The sequence below is a fragment of the Misgurnus anguillicaudatus genome, chromosome 17, assembly GCF_027580225.2.
Source record: "Misgurnus anguillicaudatus chromosome 17, ASM2758022v2, whole genome shotgun sequence".
NCBI classification, from domain to species: domain Eukaryota; kingdom Metazoa; phylum Chordata; class Actinopteri; order Cypriniformes; family Cobitidae; genus Misgurnus; species Misgurnus anguillicaudatus.
The window spans coordinates 28,561,855-28,578,585 of record NC_073353.2 but is presented as its reverse complement, the minus strand read 5'-3'; the positions used below and the strand labels follow the sequence as shown (position 1 = coordinate 28,578,585).

General features: G+C 36.3%; 1 protein-coding gene across 3 annotated transcripts in view; it reads left to right on the top strand.

The window, feature by feature from the left end:
• ncam2 (neural cell adhesion molecule 2) overlaps positions 1 to 16,451 on the top strand; it is a 269,337-nt gene extending 252,886 nt beyond the window's left edge. For 2 of the 3 annotated variants that reach the window (XM_055214608.2, XM_055214610.2), the window contains exons 16-17: positions 10,201 to 10,408; positions 14,370 to 16,451. In XM_055214608.2, the coding sequence (XP_055070583.1) occupies positions 10,201 to 10,408; positions 14,370 to 14,484 (323 nt within the window). In that variant the 3' untranslated portion in view covers positions 14,485 to 16,451. The remainder of the gene's footprint in view (positions 1 to 10,200; positions 10,409 to 14,369) is intronic. The other variant, XM_055214609.2, reaches the window with a different exon arrangement.
• The last annotated feature ends 280 nt before the right edge of the window (positions 16,452 to 16,731 follow it).

The following is a 16,731-nucleotide window of genomic DNA, read 5'->3' as shown; positions in this document are numbered from 1 at the left end:
TTGCCATAGGGCAATACTTCCAGGTTTAAAAAGTTGCGCCACCTGGTGGATAATAGCGGTATTGCGGAAAGCCGGAAATACTCTTCATTGGCAGGGAAGCGTTTTCTCTTGATTGACGAAATATCTCGTCAATGGCGCCGAAAGAGTTAAACTATTGTACACCGGATCTGATATTTACAGCGGATTTTAATCTCTTTTGCATCTTTTCTTTATATAAATCAATCGTTTGACCTCAGTACACTTGGAATATTTTAAGTCAAAAGTTGTGACTGTTTTGTATGCTGTGTTTTAAATCATATAATAAATAAATATGTTATTTTCCCTAAATGCCTGAATAGTGTTATAAATACAAATAATCATGGTAGTTTGAATTAAAAATCATATCCCAATGCATGTCATCAAAGCAAAATTATACCCCAATATATAATTCCGTAATATGTTAAGTTTCACATGCTGCTCGTAGAGGCGCTAGTTTAGTAAACGCATCTGTTGGTCTTATTTGGGGAAATGGACAAATGACCAAAACAAACGAAGGCTATGGGTTGGACTCGGAGGATACCTTTAAGTTGCTAATAAATGCTGTGAACAACTGTTGTTCATTGTTATTTCATGATGTATGTAATGTTAATAAAATGAACCTCATTGTAAATGTTAAGATGCTATTTTGAGATCCTGCAAATGTGATTGTACTGTTTTCATTTTCATTTGAAGAATCAATCTACACTCTAAAAAAGTGCTAAATAGCACTAAAATTGGTTCACTGCCTTAGTATAAAACTGGGTACATTTTAGGTGCACCTATGTAGAACCATAAGTGGTGTTATAGCACGACTATGACACCATATGGTTTCACACAGGTGCAATATAGGTGATAAATAGCACTTAAAGTGATTGACCAATTTTAGCTCTATTTATACCTTTCTGTAAGAGTGTACTGTATCAAATTAGCTCATGTCAAAATAAGGTCTGTGACAAAATTTCACAAATAAACTAGCTCGACTTGCGCTAATGTGACAACTAGAGCCTCTGTGCTCATATACTTTGAGTTTTGCATCAGCACACCTATTCATTTACGACACTAATACTGTAAAAAAAGACAAGGAAATTAAAGACTAATGAAGATAATTTAACTCTTAACAGGTCATGGTTAATACAAAACAATTGGATTAACTGTATCATTATATTATGCAACTTTGCAAGCTGAACAAGAATTGAAAACTAAAGCAATTTAATTATTCAGGAAAGATAAACATGAATGTTGAATAAGCCTTTATTAATATTGAAGAGATATTAGGCTTTGTAATGAAATAGTTTCATAATGTTCGCTTGAGGACAGAAAACACATTAGCAGTAAGTAGCCTATAGTTTACTTATACGGTTTACTGACTGATTTAAAATTAAAATATGGAGGGAAAACCTCTAACTCTTATGTTATCTTACATCTTAGCGAAAAAAATTGAGCAAACTTGCATTTATGTGTTTAAAGGTCCCGTTCTTCCTTTGTTTTGGAAAGTTTGATTGTGTTTACAGTGCGCAATATAACATGTGTTCATGTTTCACTTGTAAAAAATTTTTGGTATTTTTCACACAATTTTCTGTATAGCACTGTTTTCACTGTCCTTAAAACAGGCTGATGTCTTCCTTGTTCTATGAAGTCCCTCCTTCAGAAATATGTAACGAGTTCTGATTGTGTAGTTTGTTTAATGTGTTGTGATTCGATAGCAGCTTAGCTTTTCAGAGCCGTTTGAGCTTAGCTGGCGACTGACATATTCCTGTGGGCGGAGTTTAGTCAAAAAGCTGTTCTAGTGACGTCATTAAAGCAGGAAGTAGAGGGCTGTAGTCCAGACCGGCCGTTCACTGTAGGCTTTGAAAGGGGAATTCTGTTCAAGAAAATATATAGCTTGGCAGTGAACTTTGAGCTTTATCATTTTACAGATATTATTTATGCTCTAACAGCAACATTACACACTAACTAAGGTTTGAAAAATGGGATCAGGAAGAACGTGACCTTTAACTTTAGGTAGTTAAATGAGAAGCAACTGTGAAGTTGTATATGATCTCGTAATAGTTTTGAGTTTAACATGATTCATTTTCATACATTATTTTTGAAGTGGTACATTTTTACAAGTTTTAATTGTAAAAGTTATTAAAGGTTGTAATACTCTCGCGGCACACCTAATTAAGATCTCAAATCTAGACTTTGTATATGATCTAATATATCTATTTGAAAATGTATTAGAGTCCCTTTCGATTGAGACTATTAATCTTAATCACCTCTACTTGCTGCCCCTTCCGTTCTTTCATTACACCTTAATAGAACATTGCGTTTCATTTATGAGCGTGTCAAAAACCTCAATATTGTTCTCATTAAAAGAAAGTGTCTAATGCCCAGTCCATTAAAAGCTTTATTTCCTAATGTGACTTGACTTCTTATAAGAGTAGTATGGCTCTTTGTCGATTGTTCCAGTTGGAAATGTTTCCGGTAAATGAAAATGTGTCTGTTGTTTTACTGCTGTCCATTACAGCTGATCACACACTGCTCATAAATAAGCTTTTTTATTTTGAAAGAGAAATCTGGACGGTTAGCCAAAGTGCAGCCATTCGTTGTAAAGGCTTAAGTCATAAATCACAGGAAGTGTCCGATGTTGACAAAGCAGCTGTCTGGATTAACAATGAGATAAACACTTCTATTTGGTTTAGTCAAAACAATCAGTTTCATTTATTTAAACCATAACCTGTATGTTATTATCAAAGTATCTTCATAAAAGATATTTAAAAAAATGTACGAAAGCTGTCACTAAGGCGGTACCATTTCAAAAAGTACACCTTTATATCTAAAGGGTGCATATCATACATCAAATGGCGCTTTTCCATTGCATAGTACCCTACGGTTTGGTTTGGGTCAGGTTGGGTCAGCTCACCTTACTTTGGCTTGGTTAGCTTTTCCATCGAGTTTAGTAACACTTCGAAGTATGAAGATTACAACGTGTCGTTATATTTGCGCTGTCTACTGCTGTGACATCATGTGAGAGTGTCGTTGTACATTCCCATACATTTATTTATTTCTCAGTCTGCTACAAAATTAAAATTGTATAAATAGATGTTTGCACATCACATTTATCACTTTACCTGTTTCACATGACAGTTTCTGTACAAACACCCGTGGCATCAGTCGACACTCTCCAATGAGCCTCATTTAAGTTGCATTTTAGCATATATGGGACGTTTACGTTGCAAATGTGCCGCCACAAACTGGAAGTCTAGAAAAAAACTGTTATGGTGTTCCTGATTCACAACCTGTGGATGTTTTTCATCGCTAAAAGGGAGTTTGGTTACAGCAAAGCACAGATGACAACAGGTTTACTCGAGACAGCGCAAGCTAGCATGAAGGTCAAGCTATTTTTTTTATAGCGATGACGCTGGTAGTGACGATTTTCTCAGACCAATCAGTGATCTACAGTGTTTTCGCATCACGTTTTGGTATCAGCTTGGTACTAAAAAAAAAATGGTGGTGGTACTAAAAAAGTTTCAGGTACTACGTACTGCACCCAGTGGAAAAGCCCCCAAAAGTAAGCTGACCCGACCTAAACCAAACCGTGGGGTACTATGCAATGGAAAAGCGCCATTCAATACATAATGGTACCTCACAAAATGTACCTAAATAGTATACTGTACAAAATGACCTTCACAGCAATCTCATAACGTATAAGAATCATTTTGGTTCCTCATTTTTTTTGCAACAGAAGTGGAATTCTGCTGAAAGTATAGCAAATGTACATCTAATTGGTGCCACTTCACACCCATTTAGTCCGTTCTGACCCATCGGTCCAACCCCATGCAGCACGAAGACATCTTTGCCACTGATTATGGCTTTCGGTCAATTAATCGTCTAACGGCTCGAGGGTCCCTTCTGCTCTTCAAGCATAGCGACTTAATGAGCATCTGAGTCTTTAAAACATCATTATGGAGTCACACTTCACTTGTGACCTCTACGTAGGTAGTGCAAGGGTTAATGGGCCAGCATTAGGTGTGGGGGGTCTTAAAACTCAGCACCTTTAGCAGCTTTAATATACCTCAAGACTCTAGAAGGATGCCATTTGTCCAGGAGATAAGAAAACTGTATTCTTTTATGGAGGATTCATTCGGTTTTATGGGTTGATTAGAGGACCAAACTGTGACTGGTCAGCTCATTGTACAGTATCCACTAAATAAAACAGAGACAGCTTGTAAATGTTGTATTTGAGGATGAAGGTGATCACTTTTGCCGACTATAGCTTCTTAAAAGACTTTGGTTGAAATTACTGTATTGCTGTAATAAAGCTGTTTCGGTTCATAAGCTTTCATTGCACATCAAATGTATTTGGCAAAACAGATTGCTGGCTATGCATGGTTTAAGGGAATCAGTTCAACTGGATTTAATTATATTTTAATGTCAATAATTTATATAGAAGCTGCATCCGAAGTGGCATGTATACCATTAAAAGATGGATTTACACAGCGACAACATACATAATATATTAAAATTGCATAATGGTGAATCATTTCAGCATTTAATAATAAATATAAATTAATGAGTTACTTAAATATGCAATTATGAATACAGAAACAAATGAGAATTTGTACAGCTACATGTATTGTAAAACAGGTAATCGTTGAGACTGAAGTATGTTTAAGGGATCAGAGCCCTCTAGTAGCTAGCTTATACAACCTGTGGTTACGTTTGAATGTTTTTTGGCTTATACGTCAGCTTATACGCATTTCATTTTTTGCATAATGTGTCATAAACATTTATAATTTTAAAGATATTTTGGAGCATCTAATTCCACCCTTTCCCTAAACCCAACTAGTTCTCAACCATATAAAACACAACACGCAAATAAAAGTACAGTTACTGGTATTTATTGCATAAATTCACCAAAAAACAACAATTTATGTTACAAACATTGCAAACTGAAGCCATATGATAGAAATCCATGAAAGCAACTCACACAGCCATGATCTAATTCAAACATAAACCGGAACATTAGAGCATGAAAGAAATCGGACATGGGAGCCAATAGCGTTTCACAAATTGCTGTAACTATGCAGCTGGTTGCCAGTAACTTACTGTAGAAGATAAAGACTAAGGGCCAATCTCATTTCTCTGTCTTACCCCTTTCCCTTTGTCTTCATCGAAACCGAGAGAAGGGGAAGGGGTAAGACAGATCGGTTGTCTAAAAAATGAGACACCACTCGATTACCGTTTGCGTCACCTTCCCGTGCCGCTAACTGGCTGCTACGTAAACAGACAAACCTTGACATAAACAAAGAAGATACCGTTGTCTCAGGTTGTGAGCTGAGCTCAACAAATAGCGCATAACTTAGCTGCTATAGCTAGCGCCTTAACTAGTGATACAAACCAAAAACATAACAATTAAACCCGCTTGAACATTTTATTAAAAGTATCATAAAACATGAGTGTCATAATATAATCTCAATTAAACTGCAGAAAATAACGTTACTTTTATTTGTGCGACTCCTTGACAGTTCGACATTTAGCCATAAAACATCTTGATGCCGGCTCTCCTGAGAAATTTCTACGTTAACGTTTACCCTCTCTTTCAAGTGTGGTCCTTATCACACTTCGTTTCAAGGGCTATGTATCCCTACGCCTTGGCCCTAGCCCTTGATCAAACTGAGAATTGAGACGCCACTTCGCCTCACATGAACGAGCAAAACCGAGGGGAAGGGGTAAGACAGAGAAATGAGACGCACCCTAAAAATGTTTCATGTTCATTTAACTTTAAATGAACTGTTGTCAGTAAATAACATAAATGTAGAATCTACAGTAAGTTACTGGCAGCTAGTTGCCAGTAATACCCAGTAATACTGTAATTTCTACAGAATTGTTTTACAGTGTAGCGTAATGATGCAATTGGTCACGAGACAGACAAGAGCCAATGCTATTTCAGTATCAAAGATACTTCTTTTGCCACCGGTTTTTGAACCATTTACAGTGGATTGTCATCACTTTTGCATCTTTTATTAATAGACACTTTCAATACTAAAGAATAATTTGAGGTATTTCAGCCTGATCTGTAGACGAGTTAGCTACTCTAAGAAATTTCGTACAAAATGAATCGTGTATATAAAAATACAATTATCATAAAAAAAAAACAATAACAAAACCCCAACATCACAGGGGCAAAAGCAACTCGCAGAAAAATGTACATTTGCATCTTGCCAGTGTTGGGGAAAGTTACTTTTAAAAGTAATGCATTACAATATTAAGTTACTCCTAAAAAAAGTAACTAAATGCGTTACTTAGTTACTTTTTATGGAAGTTAATACATGCGTTACTTTTAAGTTACTTTTGCATTACTTTTTCTTACTTGGGCTAAGGCTTGATCTCTTTCAGTTTTATGACTTAGAAGTTCTGCATTCAGAAATTGCATATTTCCATCACAAAAATGTCAAGCTCTTGCCTGCCATCTTCATTTTCTGACTTCCTCAAACGTGACTACATTCAGTTTAATTCAGTACATTATTTTTTTATTATTTTTTTTAATTAATTAAACTGAAAAGTAACTTGCATTACTTTTTTTAAAGGTAAATCAAATATTTATGTGTACATTTATAAAGTAATGCGTTACTTTACTCGTTACTTTAGAAAAGTAATATTATTATTTAATGCACGTTACTTGTAAAGCGTTTCTTCCAACACTGCATCTTGCTACCAAAAAAAAACTTCAGATCCACTTCTTTTACGTTGTCCCTTAAAGTGTTCAAAACTGCCAAATCTCTGGATCTGTCCAAACTCATCTAGTCACGTATCAGCGTGAAACAGCCATTTAGTCCCACACATGATTATAAGCTTCATTACATTGTCAGTCATCTGCTGTGATCCTCCCCCAGACCTCCTCTCCGAGTGTGGTTACAGTCCAGACACAATCAATCGAGCTTGAGTTATTACTTCTCATTGCTGAATCTCAATCACCGTTCAGACCGAATTAATAGAGTGCGTTGAACTCAGATGCGGATGGATCACGCCCATTTGTGGAGCTTCAGGATAAGTGATATTAACGAGATGCTAAATTGAGCTTCTAATGATGTTATAAATCAACAACAAATCAGCTATAGGAGTAAAGACACATTTTTCATGGAGATCAGAAGGACGGATGGTGAAAAACAGATGCATTGGCCGATAAGTCATTTAGTGGAGGTGGTGCTTTGTGCATCAGAAATTCAACCGCATCAGGGATCAATACATCTGAGTGCACTGGCTTATGATATAAACTGATATATTGCCATTACAAAAATAGACCATTTTTATAGCATCATCTGATGTTTCCAGAGCTGAGGTGGATGTGAATTTGACTGAATATGAGGCTGTACATCTCTCAATACCAGATGTAAACTGGGTCCAAAAAGTAGTGAGTCGCTCAATGGACTGATTTGTTTAGTATTGCCCATCTTCTTCCCATATGTAGGATCTCACTTTAATGCCTTGTCACTATATCCAGATCAAACCAGAGACTTCTGTGATGTTTTTCTAATAGCAATGCTGCTTTCAACAGCATCTGTGATTGATGTGTTTAGGGCAATGCCATTGCCCAGAACGTTCCTTCAAAATGGATGTCTCCTGAATGGCTTCCCGGACAGCCTCATTTCCCCATGCAAAGCCTCTGCCATCGTAGTTTAAATAAGGTCACTAAAGTTGCATCACCTTGAAGTTCTTATAATGCAAACTTAGCTCGTTCTATTTAGTACACGTTGTCTGCAAGTCGTCTTTCGTGAATGGTTGAATTGACTTTTTTTTAAATGCTTTCACACTTCAGCATCATTTCAAACGTTCTGACAACCGGAGGCTTTCGGCAATGACAGAACATTGAATTGAAGCACTCAGAGCTTCCAACTCAAGGCTGCGATATAAACAGAACAGATTTTTTCATTAATTAGAGCCTTTGGAGGTTCTTTGTGTATTTATTGGTTCACTTAAAGGTGATTTTTTTATCATTCTTTTTTATATCAATTTCCAAAAACTGACACAAATGTGTTTAATATAAGACACATTAATTTATCCTGGATACAAAGAACGGTAATATGATTCCTATTATTCATTTGGGATTTTCACGCTCAAAGTTGTTATCCCAGGGTCATTCTTAACATCCTTATTTCTTTTCCTGGGTTAGTAATTAATCCTAGGTAGACAGTTTTTGAGATTTTACATGTGTAAACCCTGGGCCAAGGTTCTTATTTGCATATTTATGAGGTTGATAACATTGAAGGACTATGTGCAGTGCACTTGCGACCTGTTGTTCCATACTGTACTGTACTGTATGTGAAAGAGACGCCACATAAATCACTTTTTAAGTCTTGGGACATATTACAGTATAAAAATAATACTCTCTTCATCACACCAGTTAATGCATTTGGCATCACACTTCAAAATTTTTAAGGTCAGCGGTTTTCTTCAGTCGACAAGCACAAAAGTTGAACCAAGCACTGAGGCTGTTTATGATTGGTTGTCTTTTTCTTAACAACTCACTGTAAAACCATACAGGTAGTACCACATCACTTTTACTGTACGGTTGGCACACTAAATTCAGTATTTGCCCCACAGAGTGAGGCTTCAAAACTGGCTTTTAAAACATTAATTGGTTAAGTGTAGTGTGGGAATCATTATCATCCTTCGACTGAATGTAACACATGTGCAATAAACAATAATAATGACTTCTAACAAATAAACACACATTTAAAGTAACATCTACTATATAAATGACTTTATACAACAGTTCTTTCTGGTTCTCGAATCTGATTGGCTAAGAGCTATACGATATTGTACTGATAACGGCACTGTAACCGCTTCACCTTTCGTATTATTCCGCCACCTAGTGAATGGAGGTCCTAAGCAGGCTCATCTCTGAATGGAAAAACACAGACGCGCTGTGTGAATCACTCTCCGTGTGTGTGTCTCATTAGTTTACTAGCTCATAAATCAGTTTGTGAATCCCCAATCAGAAGTATTATTCCGTCAAAGATCAGCGCTCTTGGATGTTACGTTAAAGTTAATGGGAGAAATGTCTTGTCACATCGTGTGGACGCTTAACACTTGGAAAGAGGAATATAAACACTCGTTTTTTTTCTGGAGCTATATCTTTTATCAGAACGCGAAAACACCGTGGAACTGCAGGTAAGCACCGCAGCTTTTAAATGTGGACATTGATCATTTACTTTATCGTGACGTGACTATTAAAACATGTTATGAGATATCGCCACTGGTATATTTATAAGCAGCATGCAAAAACATCTCTCTGACACTTATAAAAAACCGTTTTGTATAGTACTGACAAGAACAAAGTTTAATAATAATAATAATCGAGTGCTCGTATCGCGTTAAGAATACATGAGAAAGCAATAGTAACGTTTCACAAGTATAGTTTTATTAACTTTTACCTCGCGCCAAAACAATAACAACACACAAGACACTAAATATGAATAAAAAAACAAGTAATAGTTTGATCATGACACCAAATACTGCTGATTTGATCTCATTTTGACGATCATCATAAACAAACAAGGCCAACATGAGAGCCGGGGAATCCCTTTCAGAAATGTAGCCCAGAGAGGGCGGTGGTCAGCGGGGCGAGTGAACACTGATTTCCGCTCATGCTTTGGTTCTCATTTGTACCGAATCTCACTAAGCAAACGTTCAAACAGGCGCTATCTTTACTAATCGACTGCAGATTTAAATATAATACAGATACATTCTCGACTGAACTAATCTTAAAACTACACTTTGTGACCAAGAAACAGTAATATAAAGAAACGGCTTTTCCGTCCATTGAGTTGTTATGAGCTTCAAAGCAGCCGAAAGTTTTACCTGTCATTCTGGCCGCCCTCAAATCCGTGGCGGAAGAAGTAGTTCTCAAACAAAGAGGCTTTTAAAATAACTCCGTTGTTGTTTTCTAGTTTTCGTTTTTCAAACGTGTGCCGTCGAACTGTTGTATAAAAGCAATATCGCTCTCGGAGTCGTGTGATATAGCTCTATATCATCACGGCTGTGATTGCCTCCGGCACTCGGCCTGCGGCCTCGTGCCTCTGGCCTAATCACAGCCGTGATGATATAGAGCTATATCACACTCCTACTCGAGCGATATTGCTTAAGTAGCATGTGTTGTCAGGTTCCCTCAGTGATGCTTATGTGTGTATCGTGTCTCAGCAGATTCGCTGTTCAGCGGCCTGGGTCTGGGTGCAGTGGTTGGGCTCGGTTTAGCTGGCCTGCTGCTGCTGCTTGTGTTGGTGGATGTCAGCTGCTTCTTTCTGCGTCAGTGCGGTCTGCTCATGTGCATCACCCGCAAACTCTGTAGCAAAAAGACCGCCACGAGTGGCAAGAGCAAAGAGCTGGAGGAAGGCAAGGCTGCATACCTGTAAGTATCTACTGGGTGTCCGTTAGCATCAGTATTTATATTTAACTTGACTCTGTGGTTCTCAAAGTTTGAAACGTAGAATAAATTGTGTTTAACTCATTCCCTGCCAGACTTTTTTTAAGTTGCTCGCATGCATTTAGTGCTGGGCAAAGATTAATCGTGATTAATCGCATACAAAATAAAAGTGATTTTTTTTGCATAATATATGTGTGTGTGCTGTATTTAATTATTTAACCACACACACATACATATATTCATTTCAGAATTTTTTATTAATATATTATGTTTTTATTATTTATGTATAATACAGAATATATAAATATTTATATATATATATATATATATATATATATATATATATATATATATATATATATATGTGAATTTTTTATATACAAATATACACTGAAAAAACGTATGGACATTGGTTGCACATCCTTAAATTATTTTTTGTAATGAAATTAACATTTATTAAAATTAATTAGCATTTTAAGAAAACTTGATTCAATCATGTTGATTTGGTGGACATAATTAAATGATTTAGACCCCCTGAAAATTAAGGAAAACTAATTTTAAGAAAACTTGATACAATCATGTTGATTTGGTGGACATAATTAAATTATTTAGATCCCCTGAAAATTAAGGAAAATCATTTTAAGAAAACCTAATTCAATCATGTGCAACCAAAGATTTTTTTCAGTGTATAAACATACATATATATCAAACCAAAGAACAGACTCTCTGCTTTCAAGCAAACAAAACGAGGAAAAAGTTTCATCCTATCTTTATTTGTTTTCTTTTTATGACCCCTTAAATATGGGTAAGTTTCTTCAAAAATACAAATTACATACATAATTGCATTTTTGTAAAAGGAATTTTGTTAAAGATCAGATTCAGAACGTTTATAACATACACAGAGTTTTAAATATATTTTTCTGCTTCAGTTTTTTATAAATTGGGAAAGAGCGCCATCTAGTGGATAATAGCGAAATTACAGATTACCGTAAAAACTCAGGAAAGCTTCATTGGAATGGAAATGTTTTCTCTTAATTGATGAGATGACTCGTCAATGGCGGGGAAAGAGTTAAATGTAAAAGTGTATATTTATTTAGCGTTTTTCAATATTTATTTCCAATCTATGTATCTAAATTATCTACATTAATACTTTGAGAATTCAAAATACCCTTGAAGGTCTTGAAGATCAGAGAGAACATACCATAACGTTTAACATCCACAAAAAGTGACATAATACAAGCAGAGATATTAAAAAATGTCTTGAATTTTGATTAAAGATTATGCTTTTGAGTTGGACTGCAAAATATGTGTATATACATGAGGCATTTAAACATTTGGCAGATGCTTTTCTCAAAGCAACTAACACACTATAAAAAATGGCTGGGTTATTTTTAACCCATAATGGCTAAATATTGGACACGCGCTGGGTTATAAAATGACCCAATGTTGGGTTGTTGTTATGCAACCATGTGTTATAATATCCCAGCAGTTGGGTTAAAATAACCCAGCATTCGGCCAATAGACCCCTTCAAAGTTTGTAAACATTGAATGACTATCGGGTGCGCGCGCAGCATGGGGTCAAACTGTTCATACCATCCAGGCTTTATAATATAATCTAACAGGGCTGAAAAATGATGACTTACCTCAAATGAATTGAGCACTACAAACACAAGCCTCTTTGATATTTGCATTGTCCCAGTCTGCACGTTAATTGCTTGCAGCTGCAGATGTTGTATTTTTTTGTTTTTGAGATTCTGCATGAATCGCAAAAACTTAATGGAAGATCTGGTGCAATTTTCACAGCCCACGACGTAAGTAGGCATTTTTGACGATACCAAATAATACGCAACTCTATCTGCTGTAATGACTTTTCTGACCCTGACATGCGCAGTGGAAACTGCCTGTGACGTGAATCGTGAAGGGGTCTATTTGAACCCAGCAGTGTGTTGTGTCCAATATTTACCCAGCATGGCTTAAAAATAACTAGGGCTGGGTATAGATTAATCTCGATTAATCTCATACAAAATAAAAGTAATTTTTTGCATAATATATGAGTTTGTGATGTGTGTAAATATTATGTATATTTTAACACACACACATACATACATATACATTTAAGAAATGTTTTATTTAAATATCGTTTTTTATTTTATATATAAAAATATAAATAAATATATATACAAATGTAAATGTTTCTTAAATACATACATGAATGTGTGTGTATTTATATACATAATAATTACACACAGCACAAACTCATATGTCATGCAAAAAAATATTTTTATTTTGTATGATATTAATGTAGATTAATCTATGCCCAGCTCTAAAAAAATAACCCAGATTGCAAGATTCTAATCTATGCTGCTCAGTTACAAAAGGGTCTTTGCAATGAACTACAACAGGCCCAGTCAAGGGACTAATATGGGTCTTACAGCATCATGAATTTTATAGGAATATAAATCATAATGTGGCTTTATGTTGGTCAAAGCCTTTGATTTCACTCGAATGAATGTTAAAAAATAACAGAGGGAATATTATTGTGACTAGATGTTTCTGGTTGTACCAGAAATGGTGTCACAGAATAAAATGATTTAATAAAGCGATTAATCATAAGTACTTGGCATCATAAAGGTGTCATATAAAAATCTGAAGCCAGCCTAAAGATACAAGCTGGAATGAAGACATAGGCGTGACAGAGAAACAGTTAAGCAATAAAAAATAATTTATACATAAAATGTGTTTGTCAAATTAGTACTTAGTAGGGGATCATCTTTCCACCTGTGAAGCAATCTGACAACAATCAGATTTGTTTATTGTTGAGATATCTGTTGTTCTACTTACATTTGCCTTGATTTTGCCCTTTGGCTTGGATGATTGATATCTAGGTGATTCCATTCTAGCTGCAAAAACATAAATCCTGTCAGGTTTGTTGGGCTCAAAGTTTAAAAAGTTCACAGTCCAAGATTGTATCGATAACAAGCAGCACTGCTTTGTAAGGCCCTTTTGATGTTCTAACAATATACTGTAAAAAAAGACAGACGTACAGTAGTGTCTGTGACGTCACCCATTGGTTTCTGAAGATCGTTTTTGTGCCTGCCGTTGTCATCTTGGCCATGCGTCACCGCACATAAATACGTAAATGGGTAAAGAGGTGGGATGTGAGTGAAGTGGGGGTGGCTGGTTGCTGAAACCACGCCCGTCTAGCTAGACTCTAGTGAGAGCAGTGGCTGTTCAACCATCAATCAAGTGGCCACGCCCTTAATTATGCAGAACTTTAAGGCTTAATATCATTTAAACGGATGAGTTACAAAAAATTCACCCCCCTCTCAGTTGTTATGCAGGGCAAAATTATATATATATATATATATATATATATAGACCAAAAAAAAAAATTCACCAGTCTGAAACATATTTTTTCTGCTCTAAAGATGGGCATTTTAACATGGAGGTCTATGGGAATTGACTCTCTTATGGAGCCAGCCTCTAGTGGCCAGTCGCTGAATTGCAGTTTAAATCACTTCTGTATTGGCTTCATCAGAGATATTGGAAGGTTGCCTGCGGTTCTACACAATAGCATACAGTATCTGATATGCTTCCCATGTCTTCCTAATGGCCCCAGCTTAGACACTAACAACCTTTTTAGAGTGATGATGATCCCTGTGAACAGAAACCGCTTCCTTTACAAAGTCATGCCGTGTGATGAAGAGCCCTTTGGAGGGTTTTGAGATAATGCGTAGTCAGATTCAAAGCAGGGCATTATGCACACAGGAGGATCCCACAAATGTAACCCGAGAACACACAAATTTAAAAACCGAGCGTGACATTAAGTGCACGGTTTTGCTCAGGGGACCAACAACATCCCGTACAACACGCAACCTGAATGTCTTTTGACTAAAATGTGCAGTCTGTCAAACTAACCGCCATGATCTCTGTTTACTTCCTGAAGGAAATTGCCGCTTAAAGAGGAAAACGGCAAGGAAACGCTGAAGCCGGACACGATCGAGATCAAGATTCACGGTGACAACAGCCTTCACATGACACAGGAGGACAGTAAAGCATAACGGGGGCTGTGCCGTACACTTAAAGAACATGCAAAACGTGCCGCCCTGAGACCACAGCAAGCAAACTAACGAGAATACAAGCAAGAACACGCCAACCAATTGTAAGATCCTTTGTTAGAGACTCTTTGTCGGGGTATCAGAAGAGGCCACGCGTTAACTGCTTTGTGAAACATTTTTCGGAGGTTGTCGCTCACCAGACAGGCTCCTGTTTATTTGTGCTTGTTCTCGCTTGTTTTGTTCATTTCGAGGCTTTGCGGTTGCTTTATTGTCTGATTCTCTGTTGAACAGGTTGAGTCTACGCCGTCTTTTCTCATTTACTCTTTCGTTGGAATCCGGCGGTTGCACTTTTACAGTACAGCGTGGTTGCGCATATACATAGCTTTTAATGCAAACGTATCACAGTCAAATCTCTTTTGCGGTCTGTGTGTCGTAGTTTTGGGTAAGTGTTATGTGTTTATTTTTCTAGCCTTTAACCACTGTCACGTTCACCTAAATGTGACGGTTTGAAAAAATAAGTGAATAACCCAAGAAAGAATCAGCCACACTTGACCTTGAACTGAGTAGGGTCATTGGATGGTAGGAGTGGTCCAAGTATTTTGCCTTGAACTCAATAATGAATTTTTCCCAGATCACAGGTGTTCATGTGGGTGAAAATATGTCCCAGTTTACGAAACTTTTATTGAATTAGAATCAAAGGAACATAATATGTGCCATAGTTTCATGTCAAGATATTCCTGAAAAAATAGAAAGTGCATTTTTTTCCTTTTAAAGTTTGCGTGTTAGTTTTTGTTTGTTTGTGTGTGTGCGGGTGAATGCGTCTGAATGTGTTATGGATGTATGTGCAAGCAAGCATGGAGTATTGAAAGATAAACAGTGACGTGTAAGAAAAATAGAAGTCTTACTTGAATCAGAGGATTATAAAAATATGAAAATACCTATTGAAGTGCAACAGTGTATATATATTCATATAATTTCTTTGAAACATTTCACTGGGATGGAAAAAAAATCAATCATTGAATGTTCCATATTGATTTCGCACATTACTGAATACAGATTATGTTTATCCACAACAAAATAGGCATTTTTTTATCAAAGATCTATGTAATGTACCCGATGTCTTATTTAGAGCTGAAGGAAAATATGCTGTGCATTTTGTTGCACGGTTTCAAAAAAGTACAGTAGTAGAGCAACACGCATAAATCGGCTACGATTTTGCTATCCCATAAGGCCATAAGAGTTGAGGAGCTGTCAAATTCAAAAAGTTAGGAATAAAGATGAATGAATAAACAAATGGTGAAGAGCTCTGAGCCAGGTGGCTCTTCAAATGTAATTTTTTGCTTGTGGTTTAATTGTACGAAGTAAATTGTGGTTGTGACATCATGGGTCACAGGACAACACCAACCAGTTGTAGTGTGTTGAGGAATGTACTTAAACTACACACCCACATACCAAAAGAGTGTACTTCAACAAGTGCATAATATAAACGTACAAGAATTTAGATGCAACCATGGCCTTTTTTTCATGGGCTCAGATGCATCACAAACATGTTAGCTATAATACGGACTCCATCTGCATTTTGGAAATCAAATCTGAGGCATTTTGGATAGATTGTGTGATATATCTGTACTATATTAAGTGTTGCAGTAATGCATTAATGACGGATATGGTTTACGGCAGAAGATACTGTACATGCCCATTTTACCGATCAAAGTTTGAGTATGAATACCATATTTTCAGCTTCTTGTGCAACATAGCATTGTTTTAATTTTTGTATTATTTTTGACCAAATAACTCCGCAATGTCTGCATTATTTCAGTACTGTATTTCATAAACAATCAGGCTGTCCACACTCAGCGCAATAGAACATTGTGGAATGTTGCCCATTTCTTTGGAATTCTTGTGGAATTCTTGTAATCCAGTGTAATTTTTCTTCTGTAAATAAAAGTGTCCCGATATTAAAGTTTAAAGCATTTGGACTTTTTTTACTGCATTGCACAAATTTATGTTTCAGGTCACGTTCAATCAAGTTAATCAATAATGGATATTTAACGCAGTATTTTATGTTGTCCATGCTTATTAGAGAGCTTGCCGTGTTGTGCCCCTATACTCGTAACAATAAAGGAGCAATACATTTTCCATGAAAACCTTGAACATTCAAATAACCTTTCTGTTTCACCATAAGGTCTTTGTAGTGGGAAAAAGTTCCTTATATGAAAAATCATTATTGTAAGAACCTTTGACTAAATG